Consider the following 13735-nt stretch of genomic DNA (forward strand, 5'->3'; position numbering starts at 1 on the left):
AATCTCTTCTATGGATGCATTCTAGCACTTAATGACTAGTACTAGAGTTGGTGCAAATTGATTTGTAGGACCCAATCCAGTGGCCAATTCATTAATCTGTGGCTTCTGGACAGAAGTCCTTCGAACCTTTTGTACCCAATGACATCTCCAGCTCTTCTTTTGAGTAGCCGGCCTGACGAGACATCATCATTGTGGTGTTATGCAGTTCTGACAACGTTCCGGGGCAGTAATCAACAGAGGAGCCAACACGACCACAAGACTGGGTTCTGAGAGTTGTTTGGCAACATCTCTAACCAGTACAAATTTTAATACTTTTGCATATACTAACCAAACAGCTCTAACTTGCTTTCAATTTTATTTAGAGTATTAAAGCGATTTTTGCATAATTTTTTTTTTACTTATTTTGGGCGTTCATCTTTTATTATTTTTAACCAAACAGCAGTTGCAATATTTGTTCCTTTGTCCTCTTCATTTTCCAATTTAATATTTTTCTGTTGAAGCATAATAAAATCCTAAAAATAAAAAAATTTGTATTTATTCCTTTATTGTGCAACCATTAAACTAGCTAAGACGACTGCATCAGGTATATGAATAGAAGCGACCTATTTATCACAAGTTTTGTGGGAGTTTGTTTTACTATTTATTAGGATTCTTTCCATACAATTTTTTTACTTGACTTCATTTGTGTGATATGTGACCCCCAAAAGGTCAGAAAAGACTTGTTTTCAAGGAATCAAAATTGCTGGACGAATCATCAACAATATTAAATATGCAGACAATACCACATTGATAGCAACAAACGTAGATAGAATGAAGGACTTATTGCCAAGCCTTAAGATGGAAAGCTCGAACATGGGACTGCTACTCAACACTAAGAAGACAAAGGTTTTGACTACGGTCAGGTACGACCGGGACACATTTGAGATACACGGCGATGAACTGGAAGCTGTAAAGGACTTCAACCTACTCGGATCAATGATTACCTAAGATGTAGTGACCACATCGGAAGTCAATAGGAGGGTAGCAAAATCAAGGAACATTTCACTGGTGAAGAAGACACAGCTCACACATAGTCTGGCCTTTTCTAGTAACATATGCAAAACCTGGACGCTAAAGAAACAAGACAAAAGAAGAATTGACCACTTCAAAATGTGGTAATAGAGAAGGATGTTATCAATACCATAGATGGCAAGAAGAACAAACAAATCAGTCTTGGAACAAATCAAGCCAGACATGTCACTCAAAGCATGGATCATCAAGCTACGACTTGCCTACTTTGGACACATCCTTCAAAGAGAGCAATCACTGGAGAAGGACATCATGGTTGGAAGAATAGAAGGAATAAGGTGACGAGGCAGGCCAGCAACCTGATGGCTTGATACTATCAAGATAACAGCTGAGAAGACATTGATGGACCTACCTAAGCTGGCACAAGATAGATCTTCCTACAGATCGTTCATCCATCAAGTCGCCATGGCTAGAGATGGAGCCAAAGGCCGTCAACTAAAAGAATAAATTTACCCTATTATTGGAGCTACCATAGCAGATATACAGTGGGGCAAAAAAGTATTTAGTCAGTCAGCAATAGTGCAAGTTCCACCACTTAAAAAGATGAGAGGCGTCTGTAATCATCATAGGTAGACCTCAACTATGGGAGACAAACTGAGAAAAAAAAATCCAGAAAATCACATTGTCTGTTTTTTTATCATTTTATTTGCATATTATGGTGGAAAATAAGTATTTGGTCAGAAACAAACAATCAAGATTTCTGGCTCTCACAGACCTGTAACTTCTTCTTTAAGAGTCTCCTCTTTCCTCCACTCATTACCTGTAGTAATGGCACCTGTTTAAACTTGTTATCAGTATAAAAAGACACCTGTGCACACCCTCAAACAGTCTGACTCCAAACTCCACTATGGTGAAGACCAAAGAGCTGTCAAAGGACACCAGAAACAAAATTGTAGCCCTGCACCAGGCTGGGAAGACTGAATCTGCAATAGCCAACCAGCTTGGAGTGAAGAAATCAACAGTGGGAGCAATAATTAGAAAATGGAAGACATACAAGACCACTGATAATCTCCCTCGATCTGGGGCTCCACGCAAAATCCCACCCCGTGGGGTCAGAATGATCACAAGAACGGTGAGCAAAAATCCCAGAACCACGCGGGGGGACCTAGTGAATAAACTGCAGAGAGCTGGGACCAATGTAACAAGGCCTACCATAAGTAACACACTACGCCACCATGGACTCAGATCCTGCAGTGCCAGACGTGTCCCACTGCTTAAGCCAGTACATGTCCGGGCCCATCTGAAGTTTGCTAGGGAGCATTTGGATGATCCAGAGGAGTTTTGGGAGAATGTCCTATGGTCTGATGAAACCACACTGGAGCTGTTTGGTAGAAACACAACTTGTCGTGTTTGGAGGAAAAAGAATACTGAGTTGCATCCATCAGGTGCGCTGTACCTGGAGGACCGGACACTTAGCTGGCAGAGGTATTTATCTTTTGTGGCCGTATGGTTTTCTCTGCATTGAGCAGCTTCTGTGATCTAGGGCTCATTTCTCACCACTCCTACACGTTGTGTGTTTACTTATGCTTGATCACTTAGCAGTCCTCCTTTACCCTTGTTCACACTAGCTTGTATTACTTTTTCCTGCACTTTCATTTGCACCTTATTGCCATTGAGGACACCCTATACGTACTGTGTTTTTAATATAATTACACGTTTTTTCGTATTATATATTTTTTTATATTGCCCAGGTAGCCCTCATTTAGTCTGCTCAGTGCCCATCCCCCCGTTTTTTTACGGCCATTTTTCTACATACGGTTATTGAATATATTATACTAATATTGCCATCTATATACATTATATATATATATATATATTGTTCTTTATTTCTACAACATATATATTTTTTTATATTCCTCTTTTTTATTCACACCTAGCCCTCTCTGTGTCCGTTACAATATTGCTGCTATTTTTTGCTGCTATTTTTATATATATATTCTGTCCTCCAGTTACAGGCACACTTTTGTGATTGCCTATTGTTGCCCTGTATAGTATATAATTATATATTTATGTAATAAAGGCATTTTAGTTTACCGTACCTTTCCTTGTTTTTATTATTTTATCTGGGTATGTTTTATACACCCATACAAGGTTTTATCATATATTTTGATTTCCATACTTTTGGTTCTTCGTTTCACTTCCACACCGAATGGTCTGCCATTCATGTATTAAGTGGTGGTCTTCTGGTACTTGCACATTTTGCACAATCTTTTTACTATTACTATTTCAGCCCAGCTGTGGCTTTAATATTTTTAGTTACTTGATCGACCGCTACTTCTGTTCCAAGGTCCTGGAGTGGCCTAGCCAGTCTCCAGATCTCAACCCTATAGAAAACCTTTGGAGGGAGTTGAAAGTCCGTGTTGCCAAGCGAAAAGCCAAAAACATCACTGCTCTAGAGGAGATCTGCATGGAGGAATGGGCCAACATACCAACAACAGTGTGTGGCAACCTTGTGAAGACTTACAGAAAACGTTTGACCTCTGTCATTGCCAACAAAGGATATATTACAAAGTATTGAGATGAAATTTTGTTTCTGACCAAATACTTATTTTCCACCATAATATGCAAATAAAATGTTAAAAAAAAAACAGACAATGTGATTTTCTGGATTTTTTTTTCTCAGTTTGTCTCCCATATTGAGGTCTACCTATGATGTAAATTACAGACGCCTCTCATCTTTTTAAGTGGTGGAACTTGCACTATTGCTGACTGACTAAATACTTTTTTGCCCCACTGTACTTACAGAGAAAAACAACCAAGTGATAGTTGTCTACGCTAGGGCTGTGAATACTTTAGTTAGACCAATAATATAGTCATGTGTCATTTCAATCGGCGATCACGTGATGGCTGGGACCTATGGGGGGGGGGGGCAGAACAGGGCTTCCTCCACAGCATGCACAGTGCTCAAATTAGACTCTATCCATACAGGGACTGCAAAGGCAGAAACAGTAAATACTCTTTCTGCCTTTTCTTGTTGATGACTGACCTGCACTGAATTTACATGTGTGGTCACCTCTAAATAGAAATATGTCTAAGGGGTTCTGTACATTGCTTTATTATGGTTTTGTTATGCAGAGTTTTTGATGGATTCTAAAATAGGCCTCTATGCTAAGTCTGTGTGCCTCAAAGTTTATGCAGAGTCATACAAGGCGTGCTCCATTGCATACCATATGTAAAGACATTTTCCCTGTTGAGTTTCTCTATACAGTGCGTGCAGAATTATTAGGCAAGTTGTATTTTGATCACATGATACTTTTTATACATGTTGTCCTACTCCGAGCTGTTCAGGCTTGAGAGCCAACTACCAATTAAGTAAATCAGGTGATGCGCATCTCTGCGATGAGGAGGGGTGTTGTCTAATGACATCAAAACCCTATATAAGGTGTGCTTAATTATTAGGCAGCTTCCTTTCCTTTGGCAAAATGGGTCAGAAGAGAGATTTGACGGGCTCTGAAAAGTCCAAAATTGTAACATGTCTTGCAGAGGGATGCAGCAGTCTTGAAATTGCCAAACTTTTGAAGCGTCACCGAACAATCAAGCATTTCATGGCAAATAGCCAACAGGGTCGCAAAAAGCGTGTTGGGCAAAAAAAGCGCAAAATAACTGCCCATGAATTGAGGAAAATCAAGCGTGAAGCTGCCAAGATGCCATTTGCCACCAGTTTTGCCATATTTCAGTGCTGCAACGTTACTGGAGTAACAAAAAGCTGCGATACTCAGGGACATGGCCAAGGTAAGGAAGGCTGAAAAACGACCACCTTTGAACAAGGAACATAAGATAAAATGTCAAGACTGGGCCAAGAAATATCTTAAGACTGACTTTTCAAAGTTTTTTATGGACTGATGAAATGAGAGTGACTCTTGATAGGCCAGATGGATGGGCCAGAGGCTGGATCAGTAAAGGGCAGAGAGCTCCACTCCGACTCAGACGCCAGCAAGGTGGAGGTGGGGTACTGGTATGGGCTGGTATCATCAAAGATGAACTTGTGGGACCTTTTCGGGTTGAGGATGGAGTGAAGCTCAACTCCCAGACCTACTGCCAGTTCCTGGAAGACTTCTTCAAGCAGTGGTACAGGAAGAAGTCAGTATCGTTCAAGAAAAACATGATTTTCATGCAGGACAATGCTCCATCACATGCCTCCAACTACTCCACAGCGTGGCTGGCCAGTAAAGGTCCCAAAGAAGAAAAATAATGACATGGCCCCCTTGTTCACCTGATCTGAACCCTACAGAGAACCTGTGGTCTCTCATAAAATGTGAGATCTACAGGGAGGGAACACAGTACACCTCTCGGAACAGTGTCTGGAGGCTGTGGTGGCTGCTGCACGCAATGTTGGTCGTAAACAGATCAAGCAACTGACAGAATCTATGGATGGAGGCTGCTGAGTGTCATCATAAAGAAAGGTGGCTATATTGGTCACTATTTTTTTAAGGTTTTGTTTTTGTATGTCAGAAATGTTTATTTCTAAATTTTGTGCAGTGATATTGGTTTACCTGGTGAAAATAAACAAGTGAGATGGGAATATATTTGGTTTTTATTAAGTTGCCTATTAATTCTGCACAGTAATAGTTACCTGCACAAACAGATATCCTCCTAAGATATCCACATCTAAAAAAAAACCACTCCATCTTCCAAAAATATTAAGCTTTGATATTTTTGAGTCTTTTGGGTTGATTGAGAACATAGTTGTTGATCAATAATAAAAATAATCCAGCACGGTGGCGCAGTGGTTAGCACTGCAGCCTTGCAGCGCTGGGGTCCTGGGTTCTAATCCCACCCAGGACAACATCTGCAAAGAGTTTGTATGTTCTCTCCGTGTTTGCGTGGGTTTCCTCCGGGTACTCCGGTTTCCTCCCACATTCCAAAGACATACTGATAGGGAATTTAGATTGTGAGCCCCATCAGGGACAGCGATGATAATGTGTGCAATCTGTAAAGCGCTGCGGAATATGTTAGCGCTATATAAAAATAAAGATTATTATTTATTATAATCCTCTAAAATACAACTTGCCTAATAATTCTAAACACAGTGCATATCCAATACCCCACTGAACCTGTATGGAAGCTCCTTATCAGCTCTACCTTAAGGGTCCCATAAACATTCATAAACGTTGTCCACGTTACCTTAGCAGGATGAATTAACCATATAATGTAAATGAGGGCCTACCGACTCGCCTTCGAAAGAAAGTAAGGATGGGGCAGTCTGATTTTTTTTACCCAATTCTTTAGTTCTGCAGGCAGATAAACTGCTGCCAGAGGAGTTTGGCAGTGGCTTACTACACTCTTCCCATAGAACATATACAATAGGAACATTCGGCTGACTGTTGGAAGAGATAGGTCAGGGTTTCTAGGCAGAATATCCAGCTGGTAAGCAACAATCTATCACTTTCATGGCAGGTTTTACTGAGATATCTTATAGGAATATCACAAAAACTCAATTTAAGAAAACTTATAAGTGTGACCTGTTCGACATTGACCTCAGTGGATCACCGAATTCCAGGACATTCAACACCATGACCTCCAACATACCAAACAGAAGTCGGAAGGATTATACCGATTTCTTTAGTCCTTATCAGAAAAAACATTAACAAGTACTCCTTCAATACATCAAGAGGTTAAAAAATGCATTGCATCATTGCAGAAATCCTATATATAGCTGGCACGATGATCTATAGAAATGTCAGGATGGACACAGAACACCAGATGAAAACCCACCGAGCCTCGTCGGCATTATAACCATAAAGCACAACCTGAAAACAGATCTATCTCCTATAATGCACCAGAGTAAAGAGTAAAGAATGTAATTTGAGGATTCTTGTCAAATCCCCATTGACACCAAATCCCATAATTATCACATTGAGCCACGAAAGTACACTCCATATCACCACTCCTGTATGATGGCTGACATGAAAAGCACAAGAATGAGGCTAAACCGTCTTTGCAGGTACTTGATGGGCGAAATGAATTCAGGAATTTCAGAGATAAGCGGACTGTAGGAGGCCAATGGAGTGATGTAATTTCCTCATGATGTACGAACAAAGGGGGGACTATCTGGAAATCAGCAAAAAGGCCTTTTACATGTCTTCTGCTTCGTATTCCAACTTCTGTTGCCTAGACAGATACGTAGGTGAATGCCACGGGGCACAGTTTTTATTCTTCATGATGCAATTCTAGAGACTTCAAACGGTCTATTCTCTGATGCAATACTGTACAGTGCAAACATCTATCTGCGCCATGGCTGGACCACCTTAATCAACACTAGCCCAGAATACGTATCCCTCCCAACAGTAACAAAGGAACCTGCAGTAAAAATAGTGACATGAGCATTGTTTACTTTGGAAATAGTCATATATATAAATTTATGTATATATACACATACACACAAAATCTGGCTCTACATGAGTTAATTAAAAAAAAACAGTACAGCCTGGTATGGCTCATAATAAGCAGTAGGCTGTCACATTGGAGTGGGTCTTAGCTATCTTATCCATTTACCTTCACAATTAATAGTCAGAATGGATGACAATAGTTTAATCATATTTATCCTGGTACTGTCATTAGTTAGATCACTGAAGCTTAAGTACCGGTAAGGTTAACCTGTTCACGTGGCAGAAAAACACCACAAATAGAAGAATTTCATAAAGATGATGGCACTATTACCACTAACATCCCTAATAGTGGTTGCAGATAAAAATGGATGATTGGGAACAGGTGGAAATGTAGAATGGTTTATACATTGGGAAATAAGTCGATCTGGTCATAAACACAAAGGATTTGCAACTTGATAGGGCATATTGGATATTTGTTCAGCACAGATCGAGCGTTTTTAATTTAAAATAAAGAAATGTTTTCCTATTTTGTTTTTTTTTTCAGAGGAACCAGTGCAATACATCTTCCCTCCAAGATGAGAGTTTCCATGTACGTTCCCTTTAGAACGAGAGTATGTGTCCCCTTCAGACTGAGGGTCCAGATACACGTCTCCGTCAATAAGAGAATCTATATAAAAATCCCTAACATAACGAGCATCCAGCTATAAGTCACAACAAGTATCCAGATATGTATCCCCATCAGAACGAGTGTCCAGAAATGAGTCCCTATCACAAAGAGCGTCCAGATACAAGTCCCTGTCATAATGAGTGTCTATGTACGGGTCCCTGTCACAATGAGCGTCCAGATACGAGTTCCCATCACAACGAGCATCCAGATATTTACCCCTCCATCAGAATATGTGTCCAGATGCGCGTCCCTGTCAAAACGAGCATGCAGATACTAGTCCCCGTCACAATGAGAGTCCAGAGACGTGACCCATCAGAACAAGAGTCTAGAAACGTGTCCCACTCAGAACAGGTGCACGTCCCATCAAAATACCAAATACACGTTCCCCCATTAGAACAAACATCCTGATATGCGTCCTATTTGTACCGAGAGTCCTGGTATGCGTCCCAGACAGAATGAGCATTTCAATACACATCCCCAACAGAACAAGAGGCCAGAAACCCATCCCCATATGAAAGAACTTCCAGATTCGCATCTCTAACAGAACGATCATCCAGATACAAGTTCCCGTCAGAACAAGTGATCAGATTCGCGTCCCTTTCAGAACGAAAGTTCAGATGAGTTCCCTTTGGAACGGGCATACAGGTACAAGTTCCTTCCAGAACAAGTGCTCCAATGTGTCCTCGCCCCAGACCGAGTGCTTCAATCCTTCAGAACAAGCTCTCTGATTCGTGTTCCTGTCGGAACAAGTGTTCTGATACGCGTTCCCTCCAAAACAAGCGTTCTCATACGCGTTACTTCGGAACGAGATTTGCGATTTGTGTTCTGATACGTGTTCCCTTCAAAGAGAGCATTCTAATACACGTTCCCTCCAAAGCAAGCGTTCTGTTACACATTCTCTCCAAAGCATGCGTTCTAATACTCGTTCCCTCTAAAGCAGGGGTGGGGAATCTTTTTTCTGCCAAGGGCCATTTGGATACTTATACCATCTTTCAGAGGCCGTACAAACTCCGCCCACAAAGTACATCCTGAGTTTGGCACTGGTTTCAGGACGTAATCTTTCATTGCATGCCCTTCAATGTTCAGTAGAAAACACTGCATGTGTGGGCTAACAGAGCAAGAAGAAATTAATGAGCTGGTGGCAATCAAAATACAGCTCCCTGCCCAAGAATACAATCCCGGAGAATCTGCTCAGGGGCCTGATAAAAGGTCATCGAGGGCTCTGGGGCCTGAGGTTCCCCAACCCTGCTCTAAAGCAAGTGTTCTGATACACATTCCCTCCAAAGCGAGTGTTCTAATGCACGTTTCCTCCAAAGTGATCATTGTACGTTCCCTCCAAAAGTGAGCATTCTAATACATTTTCCCTCCAAAGCAAGCGTTCTGATACACGTTCCGTCCAAAGTGAGCATTGTAATACATGTTCACTCCAAACCAAGCGTTCCCTGTACAGCAAGCGTTCTCATACATGTTCCCTCCAAAGCGAGCTTTCTGATACATGTTCCTTCCAAAGGGACCCGTTCCCCCCAAAACAATACACGTTCCTTCCAAAGCGAGAGTTTTGATACACATTCCCTCCAAAGCGAGAGTTGTACTACACGTTCCCTCAAAAGCAAGCTTTGTGATACACGTTCCCTCCAAAAAAGGCGTTCTAATACACGTTCCCTCTATAGCGAGCGTTCTGATGTACGTTCCCTCCAAAGTGAGCTTTCTGATACACGTTCAATCCAAAACGAGCATTCCGACACTCGTTCCCTCAGAAAACGAGAGTTCTGCTACATGTTCCCTTCAAAACAAGCGTTTTGAGACGCGTTCCCTCCAAAACAAATATTCTGCTACATGTTCCCTTCAAAACGAGCCTTCTGATACACTTTCTCTTCACATCAAGGGTTCCCACATATGTCACCATTAGTACGGGCTTTTGAATAATGTTCCCATATGTGATTCCTTCAAGAAGAGCATTTTAGCTCAGCGTTTTCTTCAGAGCAAGGGCCCAAACATCTATTTCTTTTTCGGCTACCGTGCTTAGGCTATGTTCACACTAGCGTTCGGCTAGTGTGCGTCGCGCTAGCGTCGGGCGACGCAGCGGCGACGCACGCGTCATGCGCCCCTATGTTTAACATGGGGGACGCATGCGTTTTTGCTTGTTGCGTTTTCCGACACGTGCGTCTTTTTTGACGCTAGCGTTGGACCAAGAAAACGCAACAAGTTGCATTTTTCTTGCGTCCGATTTTCGTCAAAAAACGACGCACGCGTCGAAAAACGCAGCGTTTTTGCGTGCGTTTGCACGCGTTTTTCGGTGCGTTGTGCGTCGCCGACGCAGCGGCGCACAACGCTAGTGTGAACGTAGCCTTATATATATGTTTTTTCCCCCATCAGAGGGAAGCATTCTTGATATTCTCTTTCTTCAAGACGATTTTTCCGATGTTATTTTCCCTTCAGGGCAAATTATTCTGACAAAGTCATAAAGTGCGTAAATGTTTTAATTTAATTGAAAAAAAAATTTGATTTTTTTTTTTTATAAATCATTTTACGTGAACTTCTTGCTACTAGCGGTGTTAAAGACTGACGACAAGGGAACGTTTCAGTCAAAAAAAATGAAAAGTTTGGTCGAAAATTGTTTTCCTCGCTCCTGTCGCCACAAATTTGACGTTTTTTTAAAATTCATAGCCAATAAATCGGTTATTGACCGCATTACTGTTGCGTTTATTCGCCGTGGTCACAACGCGAAGCCTTTTCGATAGCAAGATTAACCCCTTACCGGCATCGGACGTACTATACCGTCCGATGCCGGCTCCCCTGCTTTGATGCAGGGCTCCGCGGTGAGCCCGCACCAAAGCCGGGACATGTCAGCTGTTTTGAACAGCTGACATGTGCCCGTAATAGGCGCGGGCAGAATCGTGATCTGCCCGCACCTATTAACTAGTTAAATGCCGCTGTCAAACGCAGACAGCGGCATTTAACTACCGCTTCCGGCCGGGCGGCCGGAAATGACGTCATCGCCGACCCCCGTCACATGTCCGGGGGTCGGCGATGCGTCTCCATTGTAGCCATAGAGGTCCTTGAGACCTCTATGGTTACTGATTGCCCGTCGCTGTGAGCGCCACCCTGTGGTCGGCGCTCACAGCACACGTGCAATTCTGCTACATAGCAGCGATCAGCAGATCGCTGCTATGTAGCAGAGCCGATCGTGCTGTCCCTGCTTCTAGCCTCTCATGAAGGCTATTGAAGCATGGCAAAAGTTAAAAAAAAAAGTTTAAAAAAATGTGAAAAAAATAAAAAAAACATAAAAGTTTAAATCACCCCCCTTTCGCCCCAATCAAAATAAATCAATAAAAAAAATATCAAATCTACGCATATTTGGTATCGCCGCGCTCAGAATTGCCCGATCTATCAAATAAAAAAAAGTATTAACCTGATCGCTAAACAGCGTAGCGGGAAAAAAACTCGAAACGCCAGAATTACGTTTTTTTGGTCGCCGCGACATTGCATTAAAATGCAATAACGGGCGATCAAAAGAACGTATCTGCACCGAAATGCTATCATTAAAAACGTCATCTCGGCACGCAAAAAATAAGCCCTCAACCGACCCCAGATCACGAAAAATGGAGACGCTACGAGTATCGGAAAATGGCGCAATTTTTTTTTTTTTTTTTTTAGCAAAGTTTGGAATTTTTTTTCACCACTTAGATAAAAAATAACCTAGTCATGTTTGGTGTCTATGAACTCGTAATGACCTGGAGAATCATAATGGCAGGTCATTTTTAGCATTTAGTGAACCTAGCAAAAAAGCCAAACAAAAAACCAATGTGGGATTGCACTTTTTTTGCAATTTCACCGCACTTGGAATTTTTTTCCCGTTTTCTAGTACACGACATGTTAAAACCAATGATGTCGTTCAAAAGTACAACTCGTCCCGCAAAAAATAAGCCCTCACATGGCCAAATTGACGGAAAAATAAAAAAGTTATGGCTCTGGGAAGGAGGGGAGCGAAAAACGAACACGGAAAAACGAAAAATCCCCTGGTCATGAAGGGGTTAATAATTAGCAGACTATTTACGGCGATTAACTTATTTCTTTTATTCTACTTGTTGGCATAATAAGTGGCGATAATTATCGGACTAATCGTTAATTTGAGTCACCGCAGATGTACCAAATGCTCGGTACCTGTGGAATTATGGCTAAATTTACCTCAGAGCTGTAAGCCAGCTCTGAGGAAACCATATTGTTACACATCCAAGCTGAGGCGGCGAAACCGGAAGATTCCATTGACGCCCGGTATATAGGGGGTTAATAGTTCCCCTCCCGGGTCGCCCTTTTCTTATAGGCCCCCGTTGATTACTGTTTTATTTTACAAGCCCCCTCCCCTTCCTATCCCTTCATTCATTAAATCCCCCAGATTTCCCTAGATGGGTTATATGGCCCCCCCTTCCCTCCTTCCGGAATGGACTCGCCCGCAGGGCTACTCACGTTCTCTGTGTCCCGCTCGTTTACGGTCGGCAATGGCGTCCTGGCTGACATCTTGGGAGAGGGAAGCGCCGCAGAGCTCAGTCTCTCCACCTCCTCTGCCAGGCCCCGCTTTAATAAAATCGTTCCCCCCACGTTATCACAAAAAGCAATTGAATAAAAAAAAAATGTCAGTCAGTGCAGACGTTTTCCTCCACAATCACAGCATCCCTTGAAGAACAGGGGGTTGTCCCCCCTCGACCACCACCACCTTTTCCTCCTCCACTCCTCACCCCCTTCTGCTTCAGGCTGGGGTGTCCTCATTCCCTGCAGGTGACATCCGAGGGCTGAGGTCCAATGCAATGTGAAGAAGAAGGAAAAAAAGACATAAATCCAAAATGCAAAGCAAATCCAATGCAAAAATAAAGAGAATAATCCAATATATAATACAAAAAAAATGACAAAAAAATAATCTAGAAGGAGAAATGAGTCAGATCCTGCTCTGGGTAGAGAGTACAGTGAGATTTCTCTCACATCTAAAGCAAAATCAGCCCTGCAGATAGATCTCCTCCTCTTCCAGGACAGCAAATCCAAGGCAGCAAGCTGTATTCTCATCCTCCTCCTCCTCCTCCTCCTCCTCCACAATCACTCCCTCCCTCCTCTGTCCAGGAAGAGAACAACTACTTCCAGTGGGATCATCATCATCCTCCTCCTGAAGGGGCGTTTTCTGCAATCCGTCACAATGCGTCTTTTTGCAGAAAAAACGCATCCTGCAAAAGTGCTTGCAGGATGCGTTTTTTCCCCATAGACTTGCATTGACGACGCATTTGCGACGGATTGCCACACGTCGCATCCGTCGAGCGACGGATGCGTCGTGCTTTTGCGAACCGTCGGGAGAAAAAAACGCTACATGTAATGTTTTTTTCTCCTGACGGACCGCTTTTTCCGACCGCGCATGCGCGGCCGGAACTCCGCCCCCACCTCCCCGCACCTCACAATGGGGCAGCGGATGCACCGGAGAAATGCATCCGCTGCCTCCATTGTGCAATGCAGCAAACGCTAGCGTCGGGGAGATTCCGACGCTAGTGTGAAAGGAGCCTTACACCCCATCTTTTTTTTTTTTTTTTTTTAAAGTCCCATACAATGTTTTGACCACTTTTGATAATTTTTTTAATTCATTTATGATTTTTTTTTTTTTTTAAAGCAAATTTTATTTATTTTTCATACG

The 13735-nt window shown here is 42.4% G+C and overlaps 1 protein-coding gene across 2 annotated transcripts in view; it reads right to left on the reverse strand.

Annotated features, from left to right (window-relative positions):
• The window catches only part of MARK1 (microtubule affinity regulating kinase 1), a 165594-nt gene extending 152409 nt beyond the window's left edge, over positions 1–13185 (reverse strand). For both annotated transcript variants that reach the window (XM_069768471.1, XM_069768472.1), the window contains exon 1: positions 12532–13185. In XM_069768471.1, the coding sequence (XP_069624572.1) occupies positions 12532–12582 (51 nt within the window). In that variant the 5' untranslated portion in view covers positions 12583–13185. The remainder of the gene's footprint in view (positions 1–12531) is intronic.
• Positions 13186–13735: the final 550 nt, after the last annotated feature.

The sequence above is a fragment of the Ranitomeya imitator genome, chromosome 5 (genome assembly GCF_032444005.1).
Source record: "Ranitomeya imitator isolate aRanImi1 chromosome 5, aRanImi1.pri, whole genome shotgun sequence".
NCBI lineage: Eukaryota > Metazoa > Chordata > Amphibia > Anura > Dendrobatidae > Ranitomeya > Ranitomeya imitator.